At 59.3% G+C, this 19,219-nt stretch overlaps 7 protein-coding genes across 7 annotated transcripts; 2 read left to right on the top strand and 5 right to left on the bottom strand.

The window, feature by feature from the left end:
* Positions 1-885: 885 nt before the first annotated feature.
* Positions 886-3,235, bottom strand: BDZ90DRAFT_230365 (hypothetical protein). The gene has a single exon (XM_025505445.1). The coding sequence runs from the start codon at positions 3,153-3,155 to the stop codon at positions 1,182-1,184; it is 1,974 nt and encodes a 657-aa protein (XP_025364108.1). The 5' UTR covers positions 3,156-3,235; the 3' UTR covers positions 886-1,181.
* Positions 3,236-3,587: 352 nt separating this feature from the next.
* On the bottom strand, positions 3,588-4,708 carry BDZ90DRAFT_230364 (Prephenate dehydratase). The gene is made up of 2 exons (XM_025505444.1): positions 4,055-4,708; positions 3,588-3,993 (listed from the first exon to the last, which is right to left on the bottom strand). The coding sequence occupies exons 1-2, from the start codon at positions 4,487-4,489 to the stop codon at positions 3,724-3,726; spliced, it is 705 nt and encodes a 234-aa protein (XP_025364107.1). The 5' UTR covers positions 4,490-4,708; the 3' UTR covers positions 3,588-3,723.
* A 656-nt stretch (positions 4,709-5,364) lies between these two features.
* BDZ90DRAFT_217392 (hypothetical protein) lies at positions 5,365-8,765 on the top strand (the record flags this gene model as incomplete). Its single annotated transcript, XM_025504318.1, has 4 exons — positions 5,365-5,544; positions 5,612-6,022; positions 6,090-6,520; positions 6,593-8,765. The coding sequence occupies 4 exons, from the start codon at positions 5,365-5,367 to the stop codon at positions 8,763-8,765; spliced, it is 3,195 nt and encodes a 1,064-aa protein (XP_025364106.1).
* A 145-nt stretch (positions 8,766-8,910) lies between these two features.
* On the bottom strand, positions 8,911-10,047 carry BDZ90DRAFT_277764 (hypothetical protein; the record flags this gene model as incomplete). Its single annotated transcript, XM_025509034.1, has 1 exon — positions 8,911-10,047. The coding sequence occupies one exon, from the start codon at positions 10,045-10,047 to the stop codon at positions 8,911-8,913; it is 1,137 nt and encodes a 378-aa protein (XP_025364105.1).
* Positions 10,048-10,268: 221 nt separating this feature from the next.
* Positions 10,269-11,170, bottom strand: BDZ90DRAFT_230362 (hypothetical protein). Its single transcript, XM_025505443.1, has one exon. The coding sequence runs from the start codon at positions 10,767-10,769 to the stop codon at positions 10,353-10,355; it is 417 nt and encodes a 138-aa protein (XP_025364104.1). The 5' UTR covers positions 10,770-11,170; the 3' UTR covers positions 10,269-10,352.
* Positions 11,171-12,403: 1,233 nt separating this feature from the next.
* On the top strand, positions 12,404-16,833 carry BDZ90DRAFT_111187 (Pkinase-domain-containing protein). Its single transcript, XM_025503227.1, has 2 exons — positions 12,404-13,353; positions 13,432-16,833. The coding sequence occupies exons 1-2, from the start codon at positions 12,731-12,733 to the stop codon at positions 16,640-16,642; spliced, it is 3,834 nt and encodes a 1,277-aa protein (XP_025364103.1). The 5' UTR covers positions 12,404-12,730; the 3' UTR covers positions 16,643-16,833.
* Positions 16,684-19,104, bottom strand: BDZ90DRAFT_230360 (hypothetical protein). Its single transcript, XM_025505442.1, has one exon. It carries the CDS (start codon positions 19,013-19,015, stop codon positions 17,024-17,026), a length of 1,992 nt encoding a protein of 663 aa, XP_025364102.1. The 5' UTR covers positions 19,016-19,104; the 3' UTR covers positions 16,684-17,023.
* Positions 19,105-19,219: the final 115 nt, after the last annotated feature.

The raw sequence follows: 19,219 nt of genomic DNA, 5'->3' as shown, positions 1-19,219 counted from the left end.
TAGGCGCTCAAGCTCCCGTCCTACCTTTGTCTGCAGGCACAGACCGCCGAGGTGGGCAAGCGAATGCATTCTTGCATCAGAGGGAACGAAGTTTGTCCGACCCCCGCAGGATGATGATGCCGCCTATGCCGTCGTCGCAGTCATTGCCGCGGCTGCCACCGCCGCCTTCGACGCTCTCTGCTCGCGATGATCGGGAGCGCGTCGTCTTACCCCCGCTGGGGAGTAGTAGCAGTACCAGCCCCATGAAGACGGCGGCAGAGCATGCAAGGCAGAGCTACGGCGGCGGTGGTGGAGGAGCCTACCATTCCACGGCCGCCGCACCTGGCGGCAGAATGATACCGTCCGGCTTGAGCGGACCGCCCCCATCAGGGCAGGTCTCCTCGCCAGCAGCGAGTCAATATTATCAAGGGCACGGCGGACCAGCTGGACGCGGACATCAGTACCAAGGTGACGGGGCCGAGCAGGATGAGTACTTCCATTATCAACAACAGCAGGCGCAACAACGCCATCAGCAGAAGGGCCAGCTCCCTCCTCCTGGCCATCATCATCAGCAAGCCTACCCTTCCGACCATCGTCAAGGCTACGCACCCGCACCCTCTCGCCATCAATATCAACAGCCACACGCGCCATACAACGAGCAGTCGCATCACCACCAACGTCAACAGCACCACCAACAGGAGCAAACCTATCCGCATCACCAGCATCACCAACATTACGCAGCGCAGCCTGGCGGGCCGGAGCATCACCAGCAGTATCGTGATCTTCCACCTGGCCAACATCCGTACCAGCCGCACCCGCACTCGCACGATGGAGTGGGCAGGGCAGATGATCGTCGCAATGAGCCTCACCCACTATATCGACGGGCTTCGTAAGGGGCTCTGTAGGGGTTGCAGGGACTGAGAGGAGAAGGCCATGATTTGTTGTGCCTGTTCGCTGAAAATCTTCGAAGAGCTCTCTCTTTCGGACCACCTTCGCTATTTGGCGCTGTAATCCTGACCTACCTCCTCACCCTTGTCACACGTCTTCAACTTTGGGCCTCTTTGATGACTCATAATCGAAAATCACGTCGATACCTCTGCATTGTCCTGCCTGATCGACTGCGCCTAACATGCTTTCCTTGGTATTCTCAAGCTGTTATCACCGCCTATAATCTCGCTCGCGTATGTACATCTGCTCCGCGCTCACTCCATACTCTGTCTTCGATGAAAGTCCACCCCACCGATCATCCTCCCCTTTACATATACTCGTGCCAAATTGCGATCATCAGCCGTAAACAGGAACTTTTCGACCAGATCGGCCAACGGCTCCCCGTCGTCAACGAAACAAGATGGGTTGCCTCTGTACGGCTTGCGTCCGTTGTCGTCCTCATCCTCTGGCTCAACTAAGCGGACCAGAAGGGCATCGAAGTCTTTCCCAACCTCAAGCGAGCCGGTGCGATCATCCACGCTGGCTACTTGAGCGCCTCCAACCGTTGCGAGCCAGAGGAGGGTGGCGGGGAGGAGAGGACGGGAGAGGAAGTCGTAACCACCGATGGGAGCGATGATGTCCCCGTCATTCCCCTCCCCACCATCTACCTTCGTAGCCGCCTCCTTGCCACCAAACTGCACCACCTTCGCAACACAGCTTGCCTCCCTCACTGCGCTCAGCATGCCCAGCGAGAACCCGCCGCTCACATCAGTGCCCAATCCGCACTTGATCCCGCGATTCAGCATCTCGCCCACGCGCATCGTCCCGCTCCTTAGATTCAAGTTGGAATTGGGACAATGCGCGATTCCGCATCCCCTTTCCTTGACCAGCTTCATCTCACTTTCGTCGAGATGTACCGCATGGGCCAGAACAGTTCTGGGGCCCAGAAGGCCAAAGTGATCGTACATCGCCGTGTAGGTGGGCGCAGAAGGGAAGAGGGAACGCGTAAAGGCGATCTCGCCTAGTGATTCGGAGAGGTGCGTTTGCAGTCGCAGAGAAGGGTCCCGGGAGAGGACGGCCGAGATGGAGGTGAGGAGGGAGTCGGTACAGGCTATTCCGAAGCGAGGGGTCAGGATTGGTTGGACCAGGGCGGAAGAGAGGGGTACAGAGGATGAGCAGGGGGATGCGCAGGCTGCAGAAGGCGTGGTGGGCGCCGCCGCGGTGGACGCGTCGTTCGTTTCACTCTGCGCCATCGAGGTAGAGCGGGCTGGCGCTGCTTCCGGGGTCGCCTCTGCGACCTCGTCCAGGGTCTTGCTCAATTTGGCCACGCTCTGCGACATGAGAATGGCGTCCTCCTCAGGGTCCGAGAGTGGAGAGGCGAGCGACTCATCGTCGGAGGGAGAAGTTCCTTCAGAGGTAGCTGACGACGTGGAGGAGGAGATAGAGGTAGCCCTCGTCATCCTGCTGGTGGAGGTGTCCGCTCCTGGTCCAAGCTGAGCCAGCTGCTCACAGTACCTGATGAAAGCCTTGGTATCCTCAATCGATTGTGCAGCACTTGGCTCGACGTAGTAGTCCGGCGCGTTGCGATCCATCTGACACTTGCCCACAAAGGCTCTCTGCCCCCTCTTGTTGGCTACCTCGGCCAAGATCTTTGTTGCGTCCAAGTGCAGAGTAGCATAGTAGCAGGCGGTGGTGGTCCCGCAATCTATGGTGCGCTGAACCACGGACTCGTAAGTCTTGCGGGCGTAGTCGTCTGAGCTGAAACGTGCTTCACGAGGGAAGGTTACGTGGTTGAGCCAATCGAGGAGCTCGTACTGCTGTCCAAGGCCGATGTTGGGTACTTGACAGGCGTGCTGATGCGTGTCGATGAGGCCGGGTGTGAGGAATGATCCGTAGGGAAGGACGGTGAGATGGCATTCATGAAAGTTCCAAGCTCGATGAGAAGCGGACAGGTATGTCTGTATGCAGCGGCGTTGACGTGGAGGGAGTGGGTCCTGAGTCGGCGTGGGTCTCGTCTTGATGTGGAGCGCGCCTCGCTCAAGAGAGCGGGCTCGAGGTGTTGAGTGACCATCGTCGCCCTCGTCGTTCTGGATATCGGGCAGCTTGCTCAGGTCCTCGACGAATGCGATTGTGCCGTCGTTATCAACGCCGAGGAGGCCAGAGTGGAGGAGGGTCAGCTCAATCTGCGATGCTGGGGTGACGATGCCTCCTACAAAGAGGAGGCGCGTCGGAGGGGAGCTCATGCTCATGGGGGCTGGTAGAGATGCGGGTGATGGTTGCAAAGGCAAGTGCACGACATCATGGGCGGAGCCACTAATCACCAGGGGGGCAAAGGCAAGCGGCGGCGGCCCGCGATTGCGGACTCGCCTAGGGTGCTGATAAGCGCTGCACCTCCACGTGGTTGGCGAGAGATTGCGGGGAAGTCGCTCCCCATGCGCCGCCTGATTGACAATCTTGTCGAAGAGGATGGCGACGAGGAATGGGCAGCACTGCCGGTCGTAGAGCAATGAGGGCCAGAGCTGCCATCATGCATAACTAGACCGCCGCCTTCACGTTTACGTGTGTGCGCCAAGAGTGCTACAATAAGCAAGGCTCTGGGAAGTGAAGGACGGTAGGAGGTCAGCTCACTGACTGGTGGTCAAGATTTGATGGGGACGAAGCATGATCCCGACGAGTGGTCATTCGAGGACGACGACGAGTTAGAGCAAGAGTCAAGAAGAAACGTGAGAAGGAAATCGCACCATGCCGCCAGAGCTCATCGGCTTCGATGCCTTCTCACACTCGGCGTAGGCTCGTCACTTGATCTATGGTATTGTCTCATCTCTGTCCCTCTTCTCTCGCTCTCACCAGAATGAAGGTAGTGACGTTATCGTCTCTATCCTGTACGCCCGCTCTCGCTACCTTCAATCCCTCGTAGATACCTTTTGTCGCGCAGATATCTGAGGCGAGCGCAGCAACCATGGTGCCGGAGTCGTCCTTGGCTATCATTGAGGCGGCCAACGCTGTGCTTGAGACGTTGATGCGGCCGTCTTGGGATGAAGTGAGCGGGAGGTGCGAGTCTAGAAAGTGGCGACATTGGCCAAGGGCCTGAGGAGAAGGAGAGTTCAGATGATGAATGACGAGAATGGGTTGCGGGGCAAAGACGCACCTGCTCGTGGGAGTAGACCTTCTCTATTGACTTTAGCGCTTCGTCGCTGAGAGGACGGTCGCTATCCTTGACTTGCTGTAGCCTCTCATACGTCTTGCTGTTGACCAGCAATGCATGCCTGACAGCGAGCTCCACCGTCTTGATCGTCTCTACGGGCACTGGGCTGCTCGCGAGAAATTCCTCCGTCTCCTTGACGATGCCATGCGTCGAGTTCTTCAAGGGTAACAACGCCAAGCGCCGAGGTGCCGAGGCACTTAAGATAGAAGCGGCAGTTTGCGTGATAGTGTCATAGGGTATTAGGGTGACCTTTGAGCTGGAGGCTTGGTTGTCACGGTAGTCAGGATAGAGCCCAAGGGCCACTTGGTGCGAATAGGTGCCTGGTGGGCCGAGATAGGCCACCTCGAATGCTGCTTGACCAGGTCGCGTGGTGGACATGCTTACGGCAAGCTGATTTTACTGCCTGGCGATTCCTGTCTGGTCGCTCTTCAGCGCTACCAAGTTTGTCGCTCTACAGCTTGCTTTTATTCAGAAGATCTGCGGCGAAGAGCGGCAGGCGGGCAAGCGGGAAGGCGGAGTCTGGTCTGGCCGACCCAACGGGTGGTGAGTCTTGCCGTGGGAGCGATTTCTGAGGCCCTGCAATGATCGCTCTCTTGCAGTTGCAGGAGACAGTCGACGAGCGGCGAAGGAGGGTCCAGCCGCGAGGAGCACATGCGGAGCTCCAGGAGGCGATTCGATTTGCGAGGGCAACGCAGCCTGAGATCATCTCGTTCAGCCAGGGCGGGCACACGTCGCAGCTCAACGTTGAATCGAGCCTTTCTTCTCCCGTTCGCACCACCATTTCTCCTGCCCTCCTTTAACATTGATTGCTCCGTTCCCCATTTGAGCACCACAAGATGGCATCGAAGATCTTCGAGAGCCTGGGTGCTCGACGTCAACAACCCAAGTCGGACCGTCCTGGCACCGACTCGGACGGCCGCAAGACGCCGACTCAGGACGACAATGACTCGCTTGCCCAGACGACCGAGTCGCTGAGCATCAACATCCCTGGCCAGGACAGCAAGAGCGAGACGATGCCAAAGAAGAAGAAGTCTGGCGCCGGTCGATCGTACAACTTACCCGTAAGTCGCTGCGATGCATTTGCTGCCAGGGAAGATCGGCGATACCGTGTTGGCCGCTCCTTTGCTGATACGCTCACCCACGTTCATTGCGGCCCCTTTCAGTCGTCAAATGGCCACAGCAACGGAAGGCCTCGTCATCGCTCCCGCAGCAGTTTCAGCTCAGGCTACGACCGACATTCCCGCGATTTCGGCATGAGCGAGATGGATGAATCTCACGGCAGGGGCCCCACGGCGCACATGGACGAGGGTTTCACCAAGATGCAGTCGGCTGAGCCTCAGTGGGAGACAAAGGAGGAGAAGCGATTGAAAGAGGATGAGCACAAGCTCAAGTACTGGAGGCGATGGGGGCCGTACCTCTCGGAGCGTCAATGGGTGTGTACTAGCGCCGTAAGAGTCGCATCATGAGCTCGAGGCTAACCTGTTCATCGCTCTCCGCCAGGCTACTGTTCGCGAAGACTACAGTGCCGAGGGAGACCCGTGGAATCACTTCCCTCACGAAATTGCCCGCAGCCGTGTCTATCGATGGGGTGAGGATGGTATCGCGGGTATCTCTGACAATCACTGCCGCATGGCATTCAGCTTGGCATTCTGGAACGGCCAGGACCGTATGCTCAAGGAGCGCCTCTTCGGCCTGGCCAACAACCAGGGAAACCACGGCGAGGACGTCAAGGAGCTCTACTACTACCTCGACAACACGCCCTCACACTCGTACATGAAGATGCTCTACAAGTACCCGCAGCAGGCCTACCCCTACGAGCAGCTTGTTCGCGAATCCCAGATGAGGGGCCGAGATGTCACCGAGTTTGAGATTACGGACACTGACCTCTTTGACGAGAGCAAGTACTGGGACGTGAGTGGGCGATGCAGCGACCCCAGAGAAGTGACGTCCCGCTCACCTCTCGTTTTGGTGCCCGCAGATTTTCATCGAGTACGCCAAGGACGACGAAGATGAGAATGCCATCTCCGTCCGCATCAGCGCCTACAACCGCGGTCCTGAGCCCGCCGACCTGCACATCCTGCCTCAGCTCTTCTTCAAAAACTACTGGTCCTGGCCCATGCACACGCCCGAGAAGCCCACGCTGCGCCAAGTGGCTGAGGGCGTCGTCCAGGCTGACCACCCGGAGCTGGCTCGCAAGTACATGTACTGCTCGTCCAGCCCTGCCCCCAGCGCTCCCCCGCCTAAGCGTGGTCAGGCTCCTGAGCCAGTATCGGATGAGGAGGTTCAGCCGCAGCTCCTCTTCACCGAGAACGAGACCAACTTCGAGCGCCTCTATGGCGGTAAGAATACCAGCACATACGCAAAGGACGCTTTCCACGACCAGATCATTCCCACCCACCGACTTGAGAAGTGCGTGCAGCGGTGCTGCGTGACCACAATGCAGACTGGGCTGACCATAGGACCCCCCCTTTGCGCTCACAGAGACCGCCCACAGCTTGTCCGCAAGACGCGTCCCATCAAGCGACAAATCGTCAAGACGGTCAAGAAGCCTGGCAACCTTACGCGTGCCACAGCGGCCAAAGAGGGCAATGCGCCTGGTGACAGCACCCCTGTCACTATGAACGAGGCTGAGATCGAACATCAGTGGGTCGAGGAGGAGGTCGTCGAGGAGATCGAAGAGGAGGAAGAGTACTTTGAGCAGCCGGAGGACATGAGCCCGCGTCGTCACTACGTCAATCCGGAGAAGGTCGGTACCAAGGCTGGCGCCCACTACAAGTTCGAGAAGGTGCCCGCCAATGGAGGTTGCGCCGTCGTCCGCCTGAAGCTCACTTCGCAGACGCCAGACCAAGACCCGACGATCGATGATGACGAGCAATTCGACAACCTCGTTGAGGCCCGTCGCTCCGAGGCCGATGAGTTCTACACCCGCATCGGCACCGGCGCGATCGGCGACGACATGAAGAGCATCATGCGCCAGGCCCTCGCAGGCATGCTTTGGAACAAGCAATACTACTGTTTCATCCAGTCCGAGTGGATTGCTGGCGACCCAGGCCAACCACCACCGCCTCCCGAGCGCAAGTACGTGCGTAACCAGACGTGGCGCCACCTGCATATGGAGGACATCCTCTCGATGCCGGACAAGTGGGAATATCCTTTCCCTTGCGTTTGGGACACGGCCTTCCATACCATTCCGCTGGCCATCATCGACCCCTGGTACGCAAAGAAGCAGCTCGACCTCTTCACACGCGAGTGGTACATGAAGCCCGATGGATCTCTGCCCTCGTATGAGTGGAACTTCGGCGACCTCAACCCGCCTGTTCACGCATGGGCAGTCTTCCGCGTTTTCAAGATCGAGCGCAAGATGTACGGACGCGAGGACCTCGACTTCCTTGAGCGCCTCTTCCAGAAGCTCCTGCTCTGCTTCACCCAATTTGTCAACAAGTTCGAGAACGGTTTCCTTGGGCTAGACAACATCGCTCCCTTCAATCGCTCTGAGCAGCTGCCCGTACCCGGCAAGCTGAGGCAGATCGACGGGCTGAGCTGGATGGCCTTCTTCTCGCTGCAGATGCTCAACATGTCTCTCGAGCTCGCCAAGCACAACCACATCTACGAGGCCATGGCGTCAAAGTTCTTTGAGCACTTCATCTGGCTGAGCGAGGAGATCAATCCTAGCCCAGACAGCGAGGACATCAGCTGCTGGGACGAAGAAGACGGCTTTTACTACGACACGCTGCAGCACGGCCCGAACAGCTCACAGATCATTAAAGTACGATCGCTCGTTGGCCTCATGTCCCTCTTCCCCGTCCTCGCCATCGAGCCATGGGTCTTCAAGCGCTTCCCTAGCTTTGCAGCCCGCTTCCAATGGTTCGTACAGAACAGACCCGCCCTCGCTGCGCGAAACGTCATGACCACCAGCGGTAAGCGTGAGCGTCGCCTGCTCAGCGTCGTCTCCAAGGAGCGCCTCGAGCGCATCTTGCGCCGCATGCTCGACGAAACTGAGTTCCTCTCGAGCTACGGTGTGCGCTCGCTCTCCAAATTCCACCAGAGCAACCCCTTCCAAGCCTTCGGGGACGAGTTCTCCGTCGGATACTGGCCGGGCGATTCGCGCTCACCCATGTTCGGAGGCAATTCCAACTGGCGTGGCCCCATTTGGGTTGCGCCCAACTTGCTCCTCATCGAATCGCTGCAGCGCTTCTACCAGTACTACGGGCCAGAGGACCTCAAGGTGGAGTGCCCTGCGGGCTCAGGCGACTATCTGGATCTCGCACAGATTGCTGAGGAGCTGCAGCACCGCATCATCTCCATGTTCACGCGCGATGCCCGTGGTCAGCGTCCTTGCAATGGCGGCGTGGCCATGCTGGACCACGACCCGCACTTCAGAGACCTTGTTCCCTTCCACGAATTCTTCCACGCCGACACTGGCGCAGGGCTGGGCGCATCGCACCAGTGCGGCTGGACGGGCTGCGTAGCTGCAATGATCTTGCAGAGTGGGTTGACCTACGGCGTGAGGACGCCAAGGACTCCCAGGTCGACGGCTGCGCATTACTTCGATGAGCAGCTGACCGAGGCGGACACGAAGAGCGACGCTGGGAGCACGTCGACCATGCCTTGGTCTGCTGCTATCTCAAGACCGCCGAGCCCAGATGAGTTGTAAACGTAGACGAAGGAGAGGGAGAGGCGGTTCGCGATGCTGTTATTAGAGCTAGGAGGTCGATTTCTTTGGTCAATGTTCCTCGCCAATTTTTGCTTTAAATGCTATGATACACTTGTGGCCACACGTGTTGACTGGGTATCCGAGTCTACATCTCCTTCGCAATGCGCTTGAGCTCCTGATCTTGCGCAGCTTCCAGCTCATCCTCGTCTGCCTCGCCTGCCCCCGGTCGTTTCCTCTTCGGAGAAGGCGTCTGTCCAGCACGAGGGCTGAAGAAGGCGTCCAACCGACGTTGCTTACTATCAGCGGCTGCGGCTGCCAGGCCTCCCCTTCGCGGGCGGGTGAGTCCAGCGAGATGGGGCGTCCAGTTAGCTCGCATCAGGCGGAGGGTCAATGGAGCGCTGCCCGCCGCAGCACCAGCATCACCATCGACGCTGTTCGGCCGCGCGCCAATCACCTCAAGCAAGTACATTCCCGTATTCTCTGCAAAAGGGATAGGCGCATCAGCCGCCATCTCCGGCCCCGCCTGAGGCGCTAGTATCCTCAGCGCGGTGGATATGAACAGACCGTGCGTCACGACGAGCAGCGTAGGCGGTACTCCCTCTTTGGGCGGCGAGGTACGGACAAGCTTGCCGATCCAGAGGCGCATGCTCCGCCGTACCCGGTTCGTGAATTGCTCCTTCGATTCGCGCTTCGCTGTGGCTGAGGGTCGAGGAAAGGAGGGGCCAGCATGGATCCCCCGGCGGGTGCATTCTAGGGGGCCGAAATCCTTTTCTTGGAGATCGATGCTTGGGTATAGGGGCGGAGCGGTATTGATCGAGCTGGAAATCGAGGTTGAGGCAGTATTGCTGCCTAACCCCCTGTGTGCAGCTTCCTCCGCTTGAATTGGTTCAACAACCTCAGCTCCGAAGCCCCTTACTCGCTGCCTCTCCCTCTCCCTCTCCCTTCTTCTCCCCACGACCTCTCCCACTCGTCTCGCCAGCCTAGCGCAACGCTCCAGTGGGCTATGCGCGATCATCATTGGCAGGTCGTGCACCTCCCATCCACCACCATCCTCGACGTCCTGCTCGAGCAAGGTACACAGCCGATCCTGCTGTCGCTCTCCATGCTCTGTGAGAGGAGAATCTGTCGACCCTTGCAGGACGCCAGCTGCGTTGGCTTCTGTGTTTGGGTGGCGTAAGAGAATCAGGCGGCCGAGGACGACGGGGCCCGCGCTTGAGGATGGTGCGGCGGTCAAGGATGAGCTGGTCGTCCATGGTCGGGCGGACGATGACAACGATGCCATCGTAGCCAGGATGCCCGTTCTATTGCTGGGTATCCTGGCTGCGAGCTTGCGTGAGAGATCTTGATGCGGAGCGTGAGGAGAGGAGACAAGGAGCGGAAGGCGGACTGGCATGCCTCCACTCGATGGACAAGCGGACAGAGAGGTGCAGCCAAGCTCGTACGAGCGTCACGGTGATGAGAAATCGACAGGCTGTAGTAGTGAGGGCAATATTCATTGGTGTACAACAAGATCCGATGCTCATGCATCGCCCTGCCCAGTGGGTTTCTGAGGCATCGGCCACTCCTCCTCGTGCTGGTTTTGCCACCTCACTTCTTGATCGTAAACTTGGGCGAAGCATTTCCACTGTCGCCGAGCAGCACGACGATATAATTCTTCCTCTCTTTCAAGCCCTTAGGAACCGTAAAGTCGATCTTGTGTGCCATGAGCGGGAAGCCATCCGCCAGTGTCACGTCGAGGTGCTCATTGGGGCTGCCCGCATCCTTGTACCCCAAGTACAGAGTCGAAGTAGCATTCTTCAGCGAAGCCGGGATCCCCTTGGTCGACCAAGTGACCGTCTGCTTGCTGCCAACCTTCCAGACGGAAGACTTGGTCGGGCTGGTGATGTGCGGATTGTAGACGATGCGTTCACCGAGCACTTGCAGGTCCGTACGCTCGTTGAGAGGAGCAGACGAGCCCAGTGAGGCCAGCGTGGCGACGAGGGTGGCGAGAAGGGGGAGTTGCATGACTGCGAGACGAGGGAGGGAGATGGTGCGTCAAGGGTAGTAAGATGGCTCAGAGAATGGCGGTGAACAACTTCGGTGATACTCTCACTGCGTTTGGCGACCGGCGCTAGACTGTCAAGGGAGCGAAGAAGGTCGGAATTCTACGGTGGACGGAATTGGGCTTCAAGAGGACCTGCTCTTGTTCAAGGATTAGACTGTGCGATGTGGTGACGATTGGCTGTTGAGGAGAAAGTGACAACATGTCTTCGAAGGCCCCATATTTCAAGGGTCCAGCTAGCTCGTAGCCGCCGGCAATAGAGATCTGGGCATAGTGGACAAGGCTCATTGGGAAGTTGTGCGAGGCGTCGATCGTCACTCAACGCATCTCGCCTTGCCTTGCGGGGTAACAGGGAAGTGAGGCGTCACGAGTTGAGCGCAATACTGTAGATTGAGGCGTCATCCGGCTTCACCACAGACGTCATCGCCATGAGTTGGACTTGCCTCTTTGATGGCGAGCAAGCAGCGTGGAGCATGATGGAGCATGACGCTGGTCAGCGGCCGGCGCTCAGTACTGCTACCCTTCGCTGACGTGCGAGACATCCAGACTGGCGTTCTGCGATGTCGCAGCACGTTCACACACTACCACCGCCTTCCCGTTCGTACCGACGCGTGCGCGCTGAACCAACACAGAAGACCAACACTACTAGCCCTTGACGGCTCGTATTCAAGCTCACTCCACAGGACGGGACGATGTCGCGCGCACATCCCTCTCTCTCTGTCGGCTCGACGTCTGCCCATCTGCGCAGACCAATCTCACGAGAGCAAGTGGTGACGAGTCTGACGAACGTCTTTATTGCTGGCTCGCTACTGCGACGACGTGTGAGAGACCACCGTCGGCTTGGGTCTCCAAGACGACAGCGTCAGGATGCTCGACGGCCGTCGTATGCCGCCTAGTCTGCCCGCTCTGTGCTCTACGTTGGTTGGCGCGTTGGAGCTTGCGCATTGCCTTGCGCCTGTGAGCTTGAACATATCATATTCTGGCCGGTTGCGATGCTCGATGCTCGCTGCTTGCTGCATGCCAGGTGGCTTGCTCTTTCTCCGCTCGACGCGCCCACCACGCGCTCGTCGCCTGCCTGCCTGCCTGCCCGCCTTCGTGCTCGTCCGCCTGTCCGCCGCCCGCGGTGATGCTCGAGCCTCGACGTCGAGTGTGTGCGTCCCCCCTGGACCCCTCCTGCCTCCTCTGACGCCTCATTCATTTCGCCGCCCGTCGTCGCCGCTGCTCAACACACAACTGGACCTCGTCATAGTAGCGGCAATCGTCGATTAGCTGTCGTGGCTGTCACTGGCCCCTTGCTTCTTCATCGATTCGCATCGCAGCCCGCCGGTCTTGTCGTGTAGGCCGACGAGCGAGCAAACGCAACGCAACGCAGGAGCCACGCAGCCTCGATGACTTTGGCTTTTCGAGTCTCGCATTCGGACGTAGCGTGGCATGATCGCGAGCGGCCATCGAAGGGACGAAGAGAGCCAAGCTCGAGGTACTCATCGAATCGAGCCGCGAGCAGGTCAGCAAGCGTGTGTGTGTGTGTGTGTGTGTCTGGTGTAGGCCCCACTAGCTGATCCCCTCTTTGCTCCTCACCATCACCACCACTGGCTCATTCCCCTCTCCATCTCCGTGCCCTTCCCCCATCCCCCTATCCCCCTCCTCACTCACTATCACCCCTGTCGTCCGCAACCACACTCACTTGATCTCCTATCTCCTCCAGCAGCGACATCTTCCCTCTGTCATCCTCGACCCCTCGCACACGGTTGTCCTCCTATCCCAAGTCTAGACGTAGCTCGAGGTGCCCTCCATACCCATCAAACCCCTTCGCCCTCGCAGTCTGACCCGACAGCCACCAATCATAGCCCTCACCATCATCACCATCACGATCATCTCGTAACATCCTCCTGCATCCTCTTCGCCGCCGCTAATCGTTGCGGCGATGTCCTCCAACCGCTCCCCCACGATGGCGCCGCCGTCGTCATCCGCAGCTCGAGGAGCCGGCGTCAACCCTCTGCAATCTCGACATGCGCCCAACAATCAGTACGGCGTCAGAACGACCACGGCGGCTAACGGCAAGGTAGCCTCATCAGCCACAGCTGCCTCGTCCTCAAAAGCATACCATGGATCAGCGCAGCCTAGCACGCGCGCTCATCCTGCACGTCAAGCGCCGAGGCCTCCTCAACAACAACAGCAGCAGCAGGCGCCAGCTTCACAGCCAGCAGCATCGCAGCCTCGTCCACAGCCACAGTCACGTCTCGAGAGAGAAAAGAAGAAGGACTACAAGGACCCGCCCAACATCGGGCCCTGGCAGCTGGGCAAGCTCATCGGGCAGGGAGCTAGTGGTCGTGTCAGGCTGGCACAGCATGCTCAGACGGGTCAGCAGGCAGCAGTCAAGATTGTGCCCCGTCAGCTCCTGGCAAGCTCGAGGATGAGCTTGGGAGAGATGAGCCAGAAGCAGGACAAGCTGACGTTGGGCATTGAGCGAGAGATCGTCATCATGAAGTTGATTGAGCACCCAAATCTTTTGGGTCTGTGGGACGTCTACGAGACAAGCAAGGAGCTGTGAGTGGGCTCACTTGCACCAATCTAGCTTTATTGCCGTGGCGTGCTCACCTCCTTCCCACTTTCTCGCACGGACAGCTTCCTCGTCATGGAGTACGTCGCTGGAGGAGAGCTCTTCGACCACCTCGTCGCAAAGGGCAGGCTGCGTCCTCACGAGGCTCGCGCTTACTTCCGCCAGATCATTTTCGGCGTCGATTACTGCCACCGCTTTAACATCTGCCACCGTGATCTTAAGCCTGAGAACCTCCTCCTCGACGGGTCTAAGCGTGTCGTCAAGGTCGCAGACTTCGGCATGGCAGCTCTCCAGCCCGTAGAGAGGATGCTCGAGACGAGCTGTGGTAGCCCTCACTACGCCAGCCCAGAGATCGTCTCCGGTAAGAGCTACAAGGGCTCAGCCTCTGACATCTGGTCGTGCGGTATCATCCTCTTTGCCCTCCTGTGCGGTCGCCTTCCCTTCGACGACCCCAACATCACTCGCCTGCTGCACAAGGTTCGTGACGGTCGTTTCGATATGCCTGACGCCCTCGAGCCAGCAGCAAAGGACCTGATTTGGCGCATGCTCGAGGTCGACCCGGAGAAGCGCTACAAGATGTCCGACATCATAAGGCACCCTTGGTTCACCAACAATGGCGCAGAGTCATCGGTCAATCCGTCCGGTCCTGGAGAGGCGATGCTTGGTGTAGAGGCTCAGCTGCGAGAGTCAGAGATCGACGTCGAGATTCTCAAGAACCTCAAGTCCCTTTGGCCCGAGAATTCGACTCGATCCATCGTCAAGTCATTGACTTCGCCTGGATCTAACTGGCAAAAGACATTCTACTCCCTGCTCTGCCAGCACCGCGACAACCATAGCATGGACGATGAGAGTGATGAGGAAGAAGAGGAAAGCGAGGGCGAGGCAGAAGTGACCACGGCTTACAAGCAGAACGTCCAGCAGCAGCAACAGCAGCAGTCGAGGCCAGCCGCAGGTGGCAACAGCTTGGGTCTCTCCCTCGGTATCGTCCCGAACGCCTCAAAGCCTGCTGCTCCTACTCAGACGATCAAGATCCAAGAGCCCGCTTCGACTCGCACCGCTGTGCCTTCGGGAGCACTCGCAGGCACTCCTGTCAAGCCTGTCCTGCTGCGAGCTGCCACCGATGTACCAACGGGCTCGCCTCGCACCAACGCCAACACTTCTGCGCGTGCTGCCGTCTTCCAACAGCCTGCAGCAGCCCATACTCCCACGCGACCCTCTGCTTCTCGCGCACACAGCCACGATGCTCCTCGCTCTCCCTCGCCTGCCGGACCTCGCCCTGTACCTGGCTCGCCCAATGCTGAGGCTCGCAATCGCACCAGCTTCGATACTGCTCGTGCTCACTTCAACGGTGCTGCACCCGCAAGTCCTCAACAGCCGCCAGCTGGCGCCAACCTGTCACGCCGAATCACCTCGCCCAGCCACCGCGATGGCAAGCCTACGAGGCCAGCCACGGGCGACGTGCAGGCGACGCCTACTCGCAAGTCTTCGCTCTCCGGTAGCAGCCGAGGAGACTCGCAGCAGCGACCAGGCGCAACACCGGGCTCTGCAGGCCGTCGTCCCGTCAGCGTACACGCGCCGGCGATTACGGTGCCCCAGGTTGGCGACGCTACGGTGCAGCGCTTCTTCCAGGAGATCGCCGCCGAGCTGGCGAGCATCCGTGCCGCTTCGCCCGTTCAAGCTCACCTGACTCAGTACCAGCAGCGAGCGGAGCAGGCTTACCAGCAGCTTCAGCAACAGCAGCAGCAGGCTCAGCAGCAGCAGAGCCAGGGATCGTCTCAGCAGGGCCAGCAACAGTCGAGGCGCCGATCCGTCGAAGTGGAGCGCAGCAGCATGACGGCGCAGCCCGCGGTCCGCCTTGCTCCGTCGCCAATCAATGCTCCCACCCCTCAGCTTTCGGCAGGCAACGAGTTCAACCAGTTCGAGGATGCGGACGAGGACCCGCTGTCGGGTGGCCTAGAATACGACCAAGGCTCGGTGCGCTCATCCCGCGTAGGCAGCGAAGTCAATGCTGGATCGTCACCCTACACGCCTACTTCGCCGCTGCCCCCTCAGCTGCCTGGCTTCAGCCCGGTCATGACGCAGCCGCTCAGCATCTCGGACAAGTCGGCCGCACCGGGCGGCGTGATGATCAATGGTCGCCTCTCCAGCCGTCCCGCTCCTGGTCCATTCGCTACCAGGCCTATCAGCCCTGCTCCTTCGACGCGACCTCCCTCGAGCCACAGGAGCAGCGCTCGCGAACCGTCATCGGCCTCGACTGCCTCCTCCTCGTCGGCTGGCTCTTCGTCTGTGGCACAATCCCCTCAGATGCCCTCCGGCGGTGGCTTCCTCGGTAAGCGTCGCTCCATCCTGGGCATGCGCAGTAAGCACCGCGAGCCCGCCCAACAGCAGCAGGACGAGAACAATGCGCCTACACCCCTACAAGCTCGACTGGCCCAGAATGCGACTGCTCAGCCTACGCGTCTTCAGCAGCGCAACCCTGGTCTTGGTCTCGACTTGGCCTCCTCCTCCTCGCCCAGCCGTCGTCAGCAAAACGCCTCTGCGCCAGCCAGTGCTGCTTCTCCCAGAATCGTCGCAGCGCCCCTGCCCAGCCCGACGATCAGCGTCAGCTCAACCCCTGCCACGCCGCGCACCCCGTCAGGCAGCTCTGCTGGAACGGGCACTGCCTCAGCAGCAGGCCCCGGTGCGAAGCAGAGCTGGTTCGCCGGTCTGTTCAACTGGAAGCCTCTCTCCCTCTCGCTCCACTCTTACGAGGGATTCATCGCCACTCAGATGGAGGTCAAGCGCCTGCTCCTCACCTCGGGGGCGAAGGTGTTCATCGAGGACTCGGAGAGCTTGGGGATGTGGAGATGCTCGCTCAAGGACAACAACAGTAAGACTCTGCGATTCCGCATCGAGTTCACCGTCGGTGGCGGCAGCACTGCGGCAAGTCCACAAAATATGCTCGCTTCGCCTGCGCTGAGCGTTCCCGGAACACCCCTGCTCGGTCTGGGCAACCAGGCGCAGCCCTTGCTGTCCCCCGCCCTCTCTTCGCACTCGCGCTCCTCAGCAGAGTCAGTTGTCGTCAAGAACACCAATGCCAATGCGGGCGGCCAGGCTGTGTACTCGACGAAGATCACCTTCCACCTGGAGAAGGGTTCCAACCAGACGTTCAAGAACATGTACAACCATATGGCCAGGGATTGGCATATGGATGTGCGATCTGCCAACGCTGGTGGGCAGTCACCTGCTCTTGGCGGACAGCGCGCTGGTGTCGTTGGCCTGGGCGTCAACGTCTGAGAGAGAGTGAATGGCTCTTTCTGCCTTCTCTGCCTCTTTCGATCCTCTTCTCCGGACTCTCCCTTACGACCACGATCCATCCGTAGCTCGATAATACCTCCCTCATTCCTTCTTTCATCTTTGACTTCATCCTCTCTTTCTCTTGTTTCGTCTTTCATCTTCACGCTTCGTAGCCTCTCTCACTACACACAGACTCTCACTGTCTCCCACACTCATTCATCTACGTCAGGACTCGCTCACTCACTCACTCATCGTGCCGCAATGCTCATGGCTTTGAACTTGCTTGCCATCGCGAGATGGTTGTGGATAACTGGTATGAAGTTGATGAAAAGAAGCAGCATGTACAAGATCGTCGCGGCCAGAGGTGCGCGCCCAATCGTCTTAAGCTGCGACTGATGTCTGGCCCCCTCCTCCCTCCTCGCCGCTGCTCTTCCATAGCTCCCTCACCACCTGCTTTGGCTCCTTCTTGCCCGCCGCCGTCTCCTCCGCACCCACTTTGCCCGCGGCGGGCGGGATGGTTGTAGCCTCAAGCAAGGCGGCAATTGCGCGTCGAAAGATGTCGACATTCTGCTCTACAAGGGCTTCTGCGTCTGATGCTGTTGCTGCTGCTGCCTCTGTTTGGATCGTCTTCGCTGCAGCGTCTTCAATGGCGCTGCCGCTGGGTATCGTCGTTTTATCACCGTCATCGCCCCCTCTCTCCTTTTCTTCTTCCTCCTCACCCTCCTGCTCGCTGGCCCTGCTCGTCGGTCGACTGCTCATCGTCGTGACACTGCCTCTGTGCTTGCTCGACATGCCGACCTGTTGCTGCTGCTGAGCAGATATGACGCCTACGAGGGCAAGACGTTGGTCCAGTTGCCAGAAGCAGAGTCGCAGCTCTTCCTCCGTGGGTGCTGCTGGTCCGGCTGGTTCAGCCTTGCTCACGCCTCCCACTGCGGAGAGGCTGGGACTGCCTGGCACATCTTCGCCGCCTTCGCCTGGTGCGGCGACAGAGCCAGCTCCTCCTACTACTGACGGTCCGGCGGCAGCAGCATTCATCGACGCCAGCCTGAGCGTGCTGGAACCCCATCTCTTCTTGTTACCCGTGACATCCTCGGCCATCTTCGCCCCACCTTGATGCTTCAGATTGGCAAAGAGGCCACTCAAGTTGACGAGGAATCCCAGGTAGTCACAGACGACTTGAAAAGTCGTCTTATCGAATGGACTTGAGTCGGAGGCCAAATAAGTGCGTGTGGGCAGGTCGAGGAGGTAGAGCTTTTCGACGAGGACATTGTTGGTCGACTGAGCTGCCGTGGGAGCGATACCGACCGTAGAGGCTGCAAGATCCTTAGCGAGGCTTCCTTGACCCGGCGATGAATGCTGCGGAATCCCTGCTCCCTCTCCATCGTCCTGGTCATCAGCTCTAGGCGCGCATGAGTCGACGAAGCCGTCAATCAAGCGATTGAGCGCCCCGCGGAGTATGTTGCCCGGCGAAGCTAGGACGAGGTCCTGCAGTACGCGGGAGAAGGCGACAAAGAGGGACGAGTCGAAGATGCTGGTCTGGTGGAGGGAGAGGCGTACCTCTGACTCGAGGGCGACCATGCCTGACCCAGAGACGCCGTGCCCGTTGGTAGAGGATTTTGCTGATGAAGGACGTCTGCGACGGAAGGATCCCGTGGGCTGATCGCGACTTCTTGATGTCGATGCTGCTGCTGCTGCTGCTGACGACGGCGTGGCAGAGGCTTCATCTGAGCTGCTGGCGGCCCCTGTAGCTCGATCCACGGCTTTACGCTCCAGCCTCGTCCAATCGACCTTGTCCCCTTCAGCGTCGTCATCATCGAGAACTGCCCCCTCACTGTCCCTCCTCGGCCCGCTTACACCCCTGGCAAATTGAAAGCTGCTACTGGCATCGGTGAGATCGTCCTCGATCCTCTTCTCGACATCCGTCTGCGTATCATCCCTGTAATCCTCGCTCAAGCCGTCCATCTTGTGGAGGAAGACGTGGACGTGGACGCGAGGGTTGTTTGCATATGCGACTAAGATGAGGGAATGGAGCTGGGAGAGGGAGAGCAAGTAGTCGTCTTGAGCGTCGAGCACCCAGATGATGGAGGAGATGCTGTTCCAGGATAACGGCCCGCCTCCATTTGGGAGGGATACATCGGGGAGAACGTTACCGTCTTTTGCTGCGTGCGTGAGTGGAGCTTGTGGTGTGATGCCATCCCAGATGGTGACGGGTGACCAAGGACGGAGGGTTGTGGCATAAGGACGCAATGTTGAATCAAGGTAGAGGGTATCGTTTGGTGGCAGGTGATGGTGCAGGACTTGGAGTAATGACGTCTTGCCGCTTCGACGCATGCCCATCAAGAGGATCTGCGGATGCGGGCGAGAAGACGCCATGGTGATGGCGACGGCGGTGTTGGCGAGGGCAGTGAGATAGCAGTTGTGAAGTGGTCAGGTGATATCGCAAAGTGGATGACGGTTCTGCGCCATGCGATGCGAAGCTCATCCCCCCCCACCTGCACACGCCTGGCCGCGTCCTCTTCCGTCGACGGTCAAGGCAGACGAACGAGCACGCGACGGCAATCGTCTCGTTGCCTCGCC

This window comes from Jaminaea rosea, assembly GCF_003144245.1.
Source record: "Jaminaea rosea strain MCA 5214 unplaced genomic scaffold BDZ90scaffold_2, whole genome shotgun sequence".
Classification (NCBI taxonomy): domain Eukaryota; kingdom Fungi; phylum Basidiomycota; class Exobasidiomycetes; order Microstromatales; genus Jaminaea; species Jaminaea rosea.
The sequence above is the reverse complement of the archived record's forward strand: the minus strand, read 5'-3'. Positions and strand labels throughout refer to the sequence as shown.